The following is a 14,821-nucleotide window of genomic DNA, read 5'->3' on the forward strand; positions in this document are numbered from 1 at the left end:
GAAAATTCAAAACTTGATCAAGTTTTACTAAGATTGAGCAAATATCTTTCTCATTTATCGGGTATTCAGTAGTAGCTTGAGAATAACAATTATTTTCGTAAAATTATGATCGAATATGGATAGAGGATGGAAAAAGCTCTGGAGTATAAATATATTCCGGATACAAAGTCCATGAATCAAACCAAATTACTGAAAAAAGTAAAGAGCCTTCACAACTTCACAGCCCAGAATTCATGTAATGCAACTGTAAGAGTCCAAATCGATGAAAACGTGGGCGCAAATGTGATTTCGCCTTCAATTTCATCGCTATGCAATATTAACCACTTGGGAGTTGATATAGTTGTATCACGCTTTTTGCGCATGATGCAGCGTTTAAATAAGAAAAGATATTGATCGTAAAAAACTGAAATCACGTATCTCAGCTGGCGATGTTGCAGATTGTCAAAAACATTTTTTTTATTAATTTTATTTCAAAGTAACACTAATTCAACTTCCGATCGAGAAATTCGCATTCTTAAGAGCGTGCGTTGAATCAACCGTGTATCTGCTCGCAGAGGGCACACTGCACTTCGAAGAATTGTTTGTCCATTTAAAGAGGTACATAAATATCAATAAATCCGGTCAAAAATGTGATAAAATTCAGCACAGGCGAAGAGTAATAGAAAACAAGCTGGGTAACAGTCAGAGGGAAGCGGGGGCGGACCAGATAACCGATTCGGCGTATTATTCTGCGAGCGTCGTCGGTTACAGATTTCGAAAACGACGCCCTTTTCCAGCGCATCGGACGCACTGTCGGTTGCAGATAAAAATTGAGTGCCGATGAAAACACCCCCAGAAAAGAACGCCCCCCCCCCCCGGCCCGTCCTTGGTAACGCTTAAGAGACGGTATTACACTCACTGGCGAGCACACTGTAGTCTCTTTATTAACCTTCCCCGCGTACGTAACTCCGCCGTAAACTGCCGCACTAAAGAACTCCATATGAGCACCAAATGTTGCCAAATTTCTCCCAAATAATACATTTTTTCTTAAAATCAGAAATTTTAGTCATAATCTAGTCAGATTTTTTTTTCATAAAGCTATGGATATTTTCCCTTGAAATTTTTGACTTGGTGGATAAATTGGGACTGACATTCTCGGCAGTGTGTAAAGAAAAAATTGCCACGTTCTCTCGAAAATTTGAAGCATTCAAGACCAAAAAGGGCACTAGTCATGTTTTGGATGAAACTGAGATGATAGCAGCACTGAATAATATCTTCAGTTGAGTAAAAAGAACTTGGATTACATTTTGGGAGGTTAGTGGGAAACTTACCCCTCAAGATTTTGAAAATACCGGACTAAACTCAGGAAAATAAAATCGTTGAATGTACTTGGCTGACGATCGATATTTTTTACCGTTCACGTCAATATTGTCCTTGAAAAGAATTTTCTCAAATTTCACCATTGAAGCGTTAGGATCGAAAGAGCACGAAGTCAACTGGGATTCATGAGATGTAAAAAGAGAGTATCGAAAAGGCACAAATCCATTTTTCCATTCAAGAAATTCCGAGAGTAATATCAACTTTGACTTCTTGAAATTTGTACGTCTAATCACACTGGTCCTGCGCTACTATTTAAATTTTAGCCCAGAAAGTCCTCCAGGGTAAAAAAACTTTAAGTTTATCGCGGTTTCATAAAAGTCGTGAAAAAAGTTCACAAGACAAACGACTTCTTGCCCGTCTGATCCTACATGCTTCATTTCTATCATACGAAGAGACATTTGGCAGCGTCCCATCGTACATACGTCGTTTTTCCTCAACTCGGCAGTAAAAGACACCCCCCCCCTCTCCCCCTCGGGCTGCGAACAATTTTCGACGGCTTATGTCTCCGGAATAAAATCTTCCCCGCAGCCCTCGCAGCGCTCTTAAGAGATCCCGCTCGGGGTCTCGAGATGATAAAACATCGCTCCTTTGACCTAAGGGCGTATCTCGATTTGCACATGAGCCCCAGAAAGCATGGATTTATATGGAGAACAGGGCTCAAGTGGAAATCGAGATACGCCCTTACGTCAGAGGCGCGACGAAAAGTGATTGGCTCGCGCGGGGTCCGATAGAGGGGAGATTCCCCCCATAAAAGGGATGTTCCGAGGGACAGACTGCGGCAATAAACGGGGCAAAAAACGAGCTCCGAAAGACGTAACGGCCCGAGGGGGGTTAATCATAACGACGGCACGACGTCTGGTGCCCGATACGGCGCGGAATTTAATCTGCGGGTCCTTGTTTTTTTTCGGGCCGCCTTTTTAGCATTTTCCGAACCTTACGCGAGGATGTTTTCTTTCTGGTTTTTTTATTTTATTTCGCTCCTTTTTTGCTTCGTTTTTTCGGTTTTTTATTCACTTTTCCTTTCGTGGAGGAATACTTTTATCGAGCACCCAGCTGCTTCTAAAGTTGAAACGACTGTAGACCCTCCAGTGAACAAACCTCATCTCAAGCGCTTCAATGTGAGCTTAATTTTCAAAATTTCAGGGAGTTCTATTAGATTTTTGATGCGCCCCATTTTCAGTAACGAGTTCTTGAAATTTCAAGGAAACCTCGGATAAGGCAGAAAATCGCACTCAGCCGTGAAAATTGCAGCATGTAACCAAACATTGAATCTCCGATTTTGTCAAAACTTTGGTCGGTTTCGCTTTGACATCTTGGGAGCATAAAGTTTGCGCTAGGATTCACAAAAAGCAATTCTTATTCAAAATCCTGGAGATGTCATGGAAACGTCAGACAATTTCGTGCTGAAAACCTTGCAAAATTTAGGAAAAGTCATGACTTTATTTAATCATAGACAACGTCGTTCTGCGCCCTGCTGTACAATTCAAGTCAGACGTCAGAACACGTGAACAATATTTAATGCACCGCACCGTATTTTCATCACTTGTTCAAGTTAATGCAATGTCTTTCTGAAATCCAATTCATTTTATTTTTATTTTTTTACCTTAAGAATTTTAGCCCTGATTTTGTTTTCCAAACTCCCTCTAACAAAGGGTATATTTTACACTTCCAATATTGGAGAAATCACTACAGAGCGTGAATACTTACGGAACACACAAATCACACCCTCCTCGCTCCGCGATTAACCCACAGCCTCGCAATTTCCGAGCGCTCCTCCCTTCCGAGTTCTCGTCGCATCCTCCCAGCCGAGCTGTCCCCTCTGGAAACGCCTGAGCTCCGAACGGGTGGGGGCCCGTTTACTTCGAGGAGGCGCAAAATTAATTTGTCTTGTTTGATTAACTCAACACGACGCGACGCCGCTTAACTGCGTTGTAAGAGGTATTTGCCAGAGGGGTGGGGGCCGGGTGGAAGAACGCGGATTTCACGCTCCGGGAATAACTCCCTATGACGAGTGACAAGTTCTCCCGCCAGGCAGCGCTGCCGTGTCGCCTCGAGTCTGGATCGAAAGTCGAGAATCGAAAAGCTTAATTTTCAAACATACCAAAAGGAACCGTATCCGCCTACCAATAATGGGTGAATTATGTCCACTGGAGTGTAATCTCAGGCACTGATTGTAAGAGAAAAAGATCGGTTTGGAGAATCGCAGTGCAGTGTCCTATACCGGCGGTCCTCCTCGGCCATAGAGAAAAAAAAGGAGGTGTTTGCATTTCGGGCATCTTGGAATTTTTCATAGAGAATCTATAGCTTTGATGACGTCATTGGGTACAGCGACGTTTTTATCCTGTCGATTTTCTTGGAAATGGTGTAATTTAAGGGAAAAAGTCATTCTATAAAAAGTGCTTGAAATTAAATAAAGAGTTGATTTAAGTAAAAAAATCGGACATTATGGTCCGTTTTTACAGCGTCAACATAACCCTCAACGAGCGTCTTGTTTACATTGATGACGTAGGTGGGTACAAATCCTCAAGATGCAAACACCTCCTTTTTTTTCTCTATGCTCCTCGGCTAATGCAAACTCATGAGGAACTCAGAGGCTCATGTGATCAATCTTTTGACCCTTGTCCGTGTTGCATCTTCAAAATTGAAGGCGCGATGGCGCCAGGCGTGAACCTCCAATACTTCGCTCCATCCTAACAATGAGGTGTCGCTCAGAGTCGGGAGAAAAGTTTCAAAACGAGGCCCGATTGTATCTCTCCTTTCTTTACCTGGGTTTCTCACGTATTTCGTAAAGCACCACCATAAACATTCAAATTCAACCATCATAACATGGAAATAGATCGAGGGAAAGGACACGCGTTGATAACGGCGCAGAGATACAACTATTCGTGCTCGATGGATGTCCGTGTTGCATTTGGAAAATGGAAGGCGCGATGACCGACTGACAAGGAGCCTCGCTCAGTCTTCTGATTCGGAAGATGAGACATTCGCGATCGAAGCTGCACTTAGTGACGTAACACGTGAAAATGACGTGCAAATCGGTCGCGAATGTTATGTCTCTCAATCTTCCTTTTTCTTTTCGTAGTTCCTCTAGCATAATTCGATTTTTGCATGAGCCCCAGAAAGCACGGATTCATACGTAAATTGGGGGTCACTTGGAAATTAAGATACCTACGCCCTTACGTCAGAGTGGCGACGATTTCTACATGCCAAAAGCCGGCACCGTCGTTCGGAACCCGAGATGAATTAGTCGCTTTCTGACGTAAGGGCGTAACTCGATTTCCGCATGAACCCCAGAAAGCATGCATTCGTACGGAAAACAGGGCTCACGTGGAAATTAAGATACGTTGTTACTTGAGAGGGGCGACGAAGGCGTCGAAACGAGACTCGTCACTCTCCCGGAGGCGGAGCTGAGCAACAACGAGTTGTGAAGTCGGCAAGTCGACGACAAACTTTCGTTCGCGGGGATTTCCGCGGGGGGGGGGGGGGGGGGCGGAGCGAAATGAACCGCGCGCGATGCGAGGCGAGGGTGCGTCGAGTGGCGGCGGCGACGAAGGGATGAGGCCGGGGAAACAAGGAGATCAGTAGTTATTGATCAATTACAGGCTTATTTAAGACTCCCCGATTGTCTGCGGCCCTTTGTTCGCTCCCGCCGCACCTTCCGATGCCTCGGGTCGTTTTTGTTGGGGTTCCGTGTAAATACCCCCCGCCCCCCCCCCCCCGTCGTCGCGCGTGTCGCCCCCCTCCCCTCCCTCGCGTCGTGATTCGCGCTCGTGTTCTGAGGGTTGAGCGCGGATCCGCGACCTGGTGCTTCGCATCGCACCTGCACTCTGCGCGGAGATGAGGTTTTGTTGAATGATGATGAATTGAATTATGGAGTTTAAACACTGGAAAAAAAGCACATTGGATCTAGAGTCCAGACTCTTAAAAACATCGACAAGAAAAAGTACTCTTGATTCAATCAGATTTAAGCTTAAATCAAGAACCCAGCCTCTTAACTAAGCTTATTTAAGCTGATTTAAGCTTAAATCTGATTGAATCAAGAGTCCTTTTTCTTGTCGATGTTTTCAAGAGCCTGGAATCTAGATACAATGTGTTTTTTTCCCCAGTGAATGTAAAAAACTTTATGACTTAATGATGACCGTGCAAGATGTCCTCGGAGTAAGGGATGGTATATTGTAGAGATTGAGATATTTACGAAAAATTCGAGGTTTTTTTTTATCTGTGACGTATTTTTGACTGGTTCGGTTCAATTCAACCATCACAAAGCCTTCTCCCCCCTCCTTTCTTTTGCTCGTATGTTTTTTTTTTTTTTTTTTTCGTTTTGTCCCGAAAAGGTTGGAATAATAAAGGATCTAAGCAGATGAAATGAGGGGCTTGTGGGACAACGCATACAAGTGCAGTTTTTGCTACTTCGAGAAATACCTATTTGAAGTTTCGAGATTACACGGACCCTTACGGCGGAAAGAAAGTTCAAACTGACTTTTTGATGCCAAAGAATTTGAATTTGGGAACGAATTTTTTATAGATTATGCATTAGGACTATTTGGACCGCGTTTAACAGAAAGGAATCAAGCCACATCGGCTGTTGCCACATTTAACTGAGGTATTCAATTTTCTATAAGAGAACATTTGTGCGAATTTTTTTGAAAATTTTATGGGATCTGCCCCGTAACATGCAGAAAATTCACTGAAATTTTCAAACGAATCCGCCTCACCGTTTTCATGTAATAAATTAAATTGCCCAGCGAAAGTGGCTTGGTTCCTTTCTGCTTAACGCGGTCCATTTTTGCTTGAAATCATTAATATCTCAATTTTTTCAAAAGCTACACTTACACGCCTTTCCTCCAAGCCCCTCAAATAGGCTCCGTAGTAAAATACTCTGCGGAATTTTTAACCGAGTGTGGTCATCGCAGTCAGGAATACCACTGACCACCAGATCCCCCTGAAAGCATTCGTAACCAGTCAGTCCAGAGCCCACTTGCCCACTACTCGGCTTTTTTTTTTTTATCCAGTGCGCATGTTCATGCACCGGACCTTTGGAACGTGTCGGACGTTACAACGATTTCTTTCCGAGATTCCCGCCCGGCGCGTGAGACCACGCAGTCTGCCACTCGGATCTTGAATCCTTATTGAATGGTAACGATATCGATACATGATATCGATCGATAACTCCTATCTTTCGCTGTGCTATCTATCGATTTGACAATCGATTACTCGCTCTATCGAAGACATCGGCGATACTCACGTTGTCTGATTTTATGTTCACAGGCGAGCAGTCGCTGCAGTTCCGGCAAAGGATATATCGTAAGTTGCACTCCTTGTTTCTCGCATGCCTCGCTCCTGACTCCCGATGCTAAATCGCTCGTCTTTATTGGATTTTCTCCAGTGGCGTGGCGTGACTCGCGATATATCGATTGTTATGCCATTTAAACCTGCGGTAAAGAATCGATTTATTAAGGTGTTCGCTGCGAACACCCTGTTTATCGATCCTTTTCCATAGGTTTAAATGACATAACAATCGATATATCGCAAGTCACGCCACGCCACTGATTTTCTCTCCGAGCCAGTGTTGGTTCGGATTTTTTCGATGGCATTTGACATCGGTGTTTCGAACAGTGTTGTCTGGTTCCGTCTGAGAATTTGCATTTTTACGCCGTTGCGATTGCAATCTCGAAAGATAGCGGCACTGTTTTCCTCCGTTGTGAATAATCGATTCCAGATGAAATAGCCTATTTTGAAGTATTTCGATCGCTTTACATGTGTTCCAATGGGCGAAGCTCAGTGTTGCTATGTTGCGAGAATAGCCCGTGCTCCAGTGGAAAAACCGATAAAAATTCGTCACAAAAATGTCTTGAAGGGTCCCTCACTTCAAACAGAACAGCTTATTTTGAAAGTTTAAGCTCGATTTGATAAACCGTATTTATGATCACTTGGTGTGTTCAGGGTTGAAATAAACGCTAGTAGAAGAAAATACCACGGTCATGGATGGAACCGAACGTTCAGGGATGAATATCGAGCAAATTGCAAGGTTTGTCTCACCGAATTCTTGGTTCGACCAATGAAAGATTCGGTTCATCTGGCCGGACATGTCATTCGAACGCATTTCTATAAAACGAAACTACGTGCATTATGACGTGAGCCCTGTTATGCACTTATTCCAATGGGTTTCAGGGCTCATGTCTTAATGCACATAGTTCCGTTTGGCAGAAATACGTCCATTTCAGCCTGCTTAATCCAAAAATTCGCTTAAAAAATAAAACTTTGCGACGTAGGTGCATGCGACCAAACGAAAAGCTCTATCGATATGAAACTCGAGAAAGTTTCGTTCCCACGGCAGAAGTTTTCTCTCATAATGTAGCATGTAATTGCCGAGAGCCTGTCTATTTTTCAACGAGACAAGAAATACAACAGAGACATAAGATTTGTTTAAAAAGAGTTTGAGTAAGAAATGAGGGGGGGGGGGGGGGGGGCTTAGCTCAAGGAAACGAAGAGAGACGGGAAAAAATAAGTGGCAGAAAGACAAGAATCGACCGGCATTCAAGGCAACAAACGAACAGAATCCTCGCGAATCTGAAGAGGAGAATTAGCTCTGAAAGCACGCTTTTCATTCGGCGCAGAACGGGGAGTGCTCACGGCGAAGGATCAGAGCGTTTACAGTTAAATGAAAAATGAAAATTTAAAGTTCGCAAATAATAAATATGCTAAGTGCACTTCAAGATCCGGCTCCCCCCCCCCCCCACCCGCTCCGCTCTTTCTTCGCCGAAGCTTTCAACCCTTTCTTCTCCCGGAGCGAAGAAAAATACTTATCATTCCGCCCTCGAATTTGCATAAAATAAATTAATTAGATGTTCCGAAGGGCTCTTGAGCGGAAAACGGGGGAAACTTACAACGTAACAAGGTAAACGTTTTGAATAATCAATAGCAATCTTTCCCGCTTTTTAAAACTGGCGGCGGAGGGGTGATCGATTTTGAACCTCAAGTGGGATTCTGCACGCCAAGGAAACCTGAATTAAAATTTTATGTTGAGAGTTCAAGGAAAGAAGGTGGTGAGTCACAAGAGGCGTTGTCCAATCTGTGCAAGCTTTTATAATTTTGCATGATCAAAGGATTGAGGTTAAGGTCTGTGATTGTCGCGATGAAAAGCTTTACCCAGCGATTTACAGTAAAAAAATCATGCTGAAATTCGTCTTAAAACGCGTTTTCAAGAATCGGAAGCTTGCTTATTCTGGACAGCACCTGATGTGACGTATCTCTTTTCCTCCTGATTTCCTGTATGTTGGAGTGTAATTTTAAACCCTCGCTATGGTAAAAGTTACGATTAGACTTTACTATGCTTACTGAAATTTTACACGTTAAGAAAACCTAGACGACGACACATTCTGACATCTGTCGAAACACCTATCTGTACTGAAAACTAATGACACTTATGGTGATTCAAAAATTATTCTGAAATAGCAGTTCCCGACTGCAAAACATAGTCCCCGTTGATCTGCATTTTGCAATAAGAAACTAAATTTTTGACTTGCACATAAAAACACCCATCTGCATGTGGAGTCATACGGCAGATATGTTGTTTCTAAACGGAGCCAGAAATTGTATTTCTTAATTCCAAAATGTACTCCAATTATGAGGGGATTTCGCCAAAATTAGTGGCAAGTTTTTCTCTCTCTCTTTCCCTCTCTTTTTAAAAGAAAAGTCGGAAAATGGTAATATTTGAGCTCAGTCGCCTCCTCGTTTTTGCAAATTCCCGTTCACTTGTAAAATGGAGATTTTGCTGGCGTGAGCGGAAATTCCACAGAAGAAGTGTGATACGAATTTCGTTGCATTTCCGCAGAGATCGACCCCACGACTTCTACGCTGCCGTGCTAAGGAAAAACGCCGTATGAGCCTTCAAACGTTGCCATATTTCCTTCAATAAAAACCGAATCCACTGGGAAAATTTTTGAATATTTTTCTTCAAATTTGTCAGACAATTTCGTTTGCGATTTAATCTAAAATATCTGAAAATTTCAAGGAAATAACTTTCATAACTTTCCTCAAAAATTCATGTTTTATCTAGAGAAATTTGGCAACTCTCGAATGTTCATACGGCGTTTTTCCTTAGCACGGCAGTACGGGAGCGAACGGCCAACGCTGAAGGGGGGGATTAAGGCATCTTCGCCTTTTGCCGGGCAACCACGAAGCTGGCCGAGGAGATAAAGCTATTTGTGTTTATGGGTTATCAACGGCACTTTTTTATTATTTTCCCCATTTCCCCCGCCACTCCGCACTCGCGATCCCTCTGTTTTCCCAACAGCGGTGAAATGAACCGTGACTCCCAGCCGGAGGAAATGCAGGGTCGGGATTTTATTCTAAACCGTTTTGTGTAACCAGCTTTATTTATTTTTTCCACTCCGCGTTGCCGATACCGGTATTTGCTTATTTCTCCACTGAGAAAAAATTGCCTGTTAAACGGACTTCATTTTTCAATAAGGAACTGCTGTTTTTAAATTATTTTAAGGAAAATATACCTTCGCTCCTCTGAAATAAGTCGTATCTCTATTTTCACCTGTGCCGGGGAAAGCAAAGAGTTATATAGAGAACAGGGTTTATGTAGAAATTGAGTTACGCCCTTACGTCATAGGAGCAACGATACGTGCCCATTAGTATCTTTATACAGATAGTAGTTCCAGAAGAAATAGTAGTTTTTCCTTTAATCCAAATATGACGCGACAATACGCTTCGCTGAAATTGAGGAAATATTGTTTGAAACGAGGAGCTGAAACTTGAGCTGATGAAACCAATCAGAGAGCTAATATAACTACGGATTAAGAGTCTAAGTAACACTGTTGGTCGATATTTTATGCCCTACTTCGCCTCCGGTACATTTTGTTGTTTCCCGTATGAAGGAACGTAACTTCATTCCAAGGTTGCAACATTGACTCAAACACTTCGATTTTTTGCAGGCATCTACCAGGGGAATTTTGGTCCAAAATTTTTCTGACTTTTACATGAGATTAGAGCGAAAGTCAGTGAAATTTCCAGTAAGATATGTCTCAGATTTTCCTCGTAAAAATGCAATTTTCGAAGGGAAATTTGGCAACATTGAAATGGAGTTACGTCCTTTCGTGAAGGAAACGACGATTTGAGGAACTCACTCGATCAGGGAATTTTTGACTTTTGTCTACCGGCAACCCTGGCAGCTTTCGGCGACCGGCCGATCGCGGCAACTCTGGAAAAGTCTGGAGCGGTAAAGGCAGAGGAGCGAAAAAAACTTTTTTTTTTTTTTCAAGAGTGTGCAGTCGTAAAGATTTGTTAAATGGCGCAGAATTCACGAATAATGTAACAATGTATTCGTAGGAGGGACGGATGCCTAATGTTTTGCGCGGAAGAGAATCGCTCCCCTTCCCCCTCCGCCCACGAATAATGGAGATTTGCGCTGCCGGTAAAACTGCATTACCCGATGCTTGTCTCTGGTTTTCCGCATTTTTCTCCCGCGTTTATCGCCCCCCTCCCCCCTTTTTCTCCCGACTCCGCTCGGATACCTTTATGTAGTACTTTAGTTTAACAACTACCTACCCACCAATTTATCGCACCGCTTTGTGTTTTATTTATAGTCGCAGTTTGTTCTCCCGTACTTATTATCGATCCCCCCTTTTCTTTTGTCTCGCGTTTTATTAAATCATCGGAACTCGACTTTGACGCGGCCCCGACCCGATGGAGGGTCTTCTTCTTTTCAGCTCTGGATGCTTGCATGCGCCGAGAAAAAAGTTCGGTCGAAAGTTCGTGCCTAGAGTAGTTTATCCGAGAACAAAATAAAGTACATGTTTACGTTTGATTTTGGCTATGAAGATTTTAACTAGGTATACATCACTGGTAAAAAAAACCTCTTGGTTCAAGAGTGCAGTTTCTTGTCGCCGGATTTAAGAGTCTGGACTCTTGTTTCAATGCAAAATCCGCTTGAATCAATGCAAAATCCGCTTGAATCAATGCAAAATCCGCTTGAAACAAGAGTTCAAGACTCTTAAATCCGGCGACAAGAAACTGCACTCTTAAGTCAATGCAATGCGGCATTGGTCCAAGAGGTTTTTTTTCACCAGTGCAACCTAGATGCGGAATGGTAAGTTTTCGAAAAGTTAGGGAAAACCTGGAAAAGTCAGAGAATGTTTTCCCAACCCTGAACAGTTCTCAGCATAATATAGCATTTTTCATATTGCATGGTTTTGTTCTTAAAATTTTTCGTGAGAAAGATTGTTATGGGAAATTACGCCAAAACAAAGGAGAAAACAGTGAAAAGTCAGGGAACATCATGTTCATAATCCCTGTAAGGTCACGGAATTTTGAAGTCCAAGGAAACATGTCACCCTGTATATAACGCCAGAGTGTGCATGATGCACGACTGCATAATGTACTGCTTCAAATTTGATCAGAGGCAATAGGATTATGGCTCAAAGTTTTCAGTTTTTGGTACCCAACATCAACTCTTTTTCTCTCTCAATGAGCAACTTTCAGAACTGAATTTACGTATCAGCTAGCCCAGTTTTGCCGCAAATACTTGAATTTTCATTTCAAACGAAATTCATTTGTATGCCTGCTCAATTTAAACAAAGAAGTCTCCAACATCAATACGAATCTTCGACTTATCACTTCCAATCTTAATACATTTTGTTTTTCTTCTCTGTTACAGTGTGATAGTGAAGGAGATGATGATAAGGTAAGACGATGCACCATTATTACTTCTAAATTAATGAAACACATCATTCAATACACAATGATTCATGTCAAAATAACTTCTGTTCGAAGTACATGTCATCTCTTATCACCTTTGATTTTGAGTGCTTCATTTGACGCAACTAAAAGGAAACAAAACGCATACAGATAAGCAAAATTCAAACGACACGACTCGACACGAGAACAAATGTATGCAGGAAGCTTACACAGTAATCGCGTATGTTGGTCCTGTCATAGAGAAAGAAATATGGTCTGAGCGGGAAGGGGCAAATGTAATGATGGCTTTGTAATGATGTGAAAATGCCACCACCTCCCGTCCCCTCCGTAACGAACTGAGCGGGGAGAAATGCAATAAACAAAAAAAGGAAGAAAAAAACGTAATAGCAAAAGAAATAATGAAAATATAATAGGAGCTGGTGAAAGGGATTCCGCCCGTCCCTTCCCGGGCGATAAATCGTGTTTTCGCGACATTACTCGCTCGGAAAGAAACCGCAGCGAAGGCAACGGGCTGCAGGAAGAATGCCGCAAAAGCATGCGGATATTGCCTTGTTCTCCTCGATAAAATGTTTTATTTTGTTTTAGAAAAGTTATGGATAGTTTTCTTTGAAAATTGTAGATAACTTAGTTTAAATTGGGAATTAAATGCACCTTTAAACTCGAGTGAAAAATGTTCTCAAGCGGTTCTTTAGAAAAACTATAATTTTATTGGAGGGATTTAGGCAACGTTCGAATGCTCTTATGACGTTATTTCTCAGCATTGTACTGCGGTGAACGCGGATGGAAATTCGAACGGCAAGGAAAAGCTCGGAAAAGCGTCCTCTTGCGATGTGGTGTGGCGTAGGCCGGAGTTTCTCTGACTTTCGATGCAAAGAGACCGATTGTCAGAACGAGAATTAAATGGACCGTTCGTTCTTAATAAACGAGTGTAAGTGCTAAAAGTTTAGTGATAAATAATTGTGACAGACAATACTACCGTGATAAGGAAGGACGTCGTATGAACTTTCAAGAGTTGCCAAATTTTCTCGAATAAACATGTGTTGGTGTGGAGAGTATTGCATAGTAGTTTCCTTGAAATTCTCAGATATTTTTTATTAATCGCGAACAAAATTTTCCTAAAATTTTGAAAAAAAATATTCCAATTTTCCTGGTAAATTTGGATTTTATCGAAGGAAATATGGCAACATCTGAAAGCTCATACGGCGTTTTTTCCTCAGTACGGCAGAATGGGACGTGCTTTATTTTAAATGTTAAAAACTCGACACTTCTATTCCACTTGAAAATGAAATACATTTTGCAATAAAAGTGCACTTTGTCTGGTTTAGCTTCATCAAACTCAAGAACCCCTTTCCTTCGAAAAATACTGAAAGCAAGCAGTTGCATCGATGTCAAAGTTGGCGAAGGAAGTTTTCAAGGTTCTCTCGTTTCAAAGTAAATTTAACAATAAAAAATCCTCGATGGTTGTCAGACCACCCTTTCAACCCACACATAAATTACTTACTTTTGCACTTCATCACGAAAAAAAGGAGAAAAAACAAACGAAAGAAGAAGAAAATAAAGCAAACCATTGAAAGGACGGCAGTAGAGACGCCCGTTGTTCGGACGTTCCATCCCGAACCGCGCTTTTTGCCATTGTGGCGGAAGGATAAAGGAGAACATTGCGGGTTGCGGTGCTCAACGGCGCGAGAAAAGCATAAGCAGCGGTGGTTGCCTGCTCGCCGAGCGAAGGCGCGTCGTCGGAACCAACCCCGGAAAGGGAAAATAAACAGACGGCGAAAAAGGATAAAAAGTCGCTTTTCCCCCCGAGGACCCGTGGGTGGGGGGGGGGGGGGCACTCGACTCCCGCGCGCGGCTCGGGGGGGGGGGGAGGCGGAGATCTCGGCAGCTTAATTGAGAAAGTTTTACATGACAAAACCCGGACGAATTAGCCGCCGCTTCAAAGCGAACCATTCCGTCTCGATAGCTTTCAGTCGAGAGCTTTCCACTTGTTATTTTAATCCAATTGTTCGGCGCTCCTCTGTCCCCCCTCCCCCCCCCCTCCTCCGGAGTTTATCCACTTACCCGCGAGCCTGAACTCCTCATCGATGCAACGGAATCGCTTGCGTAATGCTCTCGGGCATTCGGTGAGCGAGTTTTCGGAGATACTCCCGCTCGGGACGATAAAAATCGTCGCTGTTCTGACAGAAAGGCGTATCTGCTTTTTGAGTTGAGCCCTGTTGTCCGTTTAGCTCTATGTGTTTTAGGGCTCGTGTTGAAATTGAGTTACGCCCACACTTCAGAGTCAGAGGAGCGTCGAAAAGTCCGGTCCGATTTAAAAGGGCTGGGCTCCTAAAATGCCTTTTAAGCTTGTCGTTTCTGAAATGTTGATTCCGGTTACATGATGACCACCGAAAAGGAATCCTTATCAACACTGCTGTGTCACTGAAGAGGTCGATTTTGCTTCAAAATTCTACCATTCTAATTCAAACGAGCTGGCTGATTTTGTTGAAACAACGAAATTCTTCCTTTTCGTCAAGCAAGAGTTAGACTGGTACCAGTACCACCCATAGGATCGCTCCATTCTCTCTTATCTTTTTTTGCCTATCAATTTTACAGGCCAGCCGCACACTGGTAAAAAAAAAACCTCTTGGTTCAAGAGTGCAGCTTCTTGTCGCTGGATTTAAGAGCCTGGACTCTTGTTTCAATGCAAAATCCGCTTGAATCAATGCAAAATCCGCTTAAAACAAGAGTTCAAGACTCTTAAATCCGGCGACAA

General features: G+C 42.8%; 1 protein-coding gene across 1 annotated transcript in view; it reads left to right on the plus strand.

Annotated features, from left to right (window-relative positions):
* The window catches only part of LOC109031843 (uncharacterized), a 381,329-nt gene that overhangs the window by 210,840 nt on the left and 155,668 nt on the right, over nucleotides 1–14,821 (plus strand). Inside the window, exons 4-5 of the mRNA XM_072300833.1 lie at nucleotides 6,628–6,663; nucleotides 12,026–12,052. Coding sequence (XP_072156934.1) covers nucleotides 6,628–6,663; nucleotides 12,026–12,052 — 63 coding nt within the window. The remainder of the gene's footprint in view (nucleotides 1–6,627; nucleotides 6,664–12,025; nucleotides 12,053–14,821) is intronic.

Source organism: Bemisia tabaci, chromosome 5 (assembly GCF_918797505.1).
Source record: "Bemisia tabaci chromosome 5, PGI_BMITA_v3".
Taxonomy (NCBI): domain Eukaryota; kingdom Metazoa; phylum Arthropoda; class Insecta; order Hemiptera; family Aleyrodidae; genus Bemisia; species Bemisia tabaci.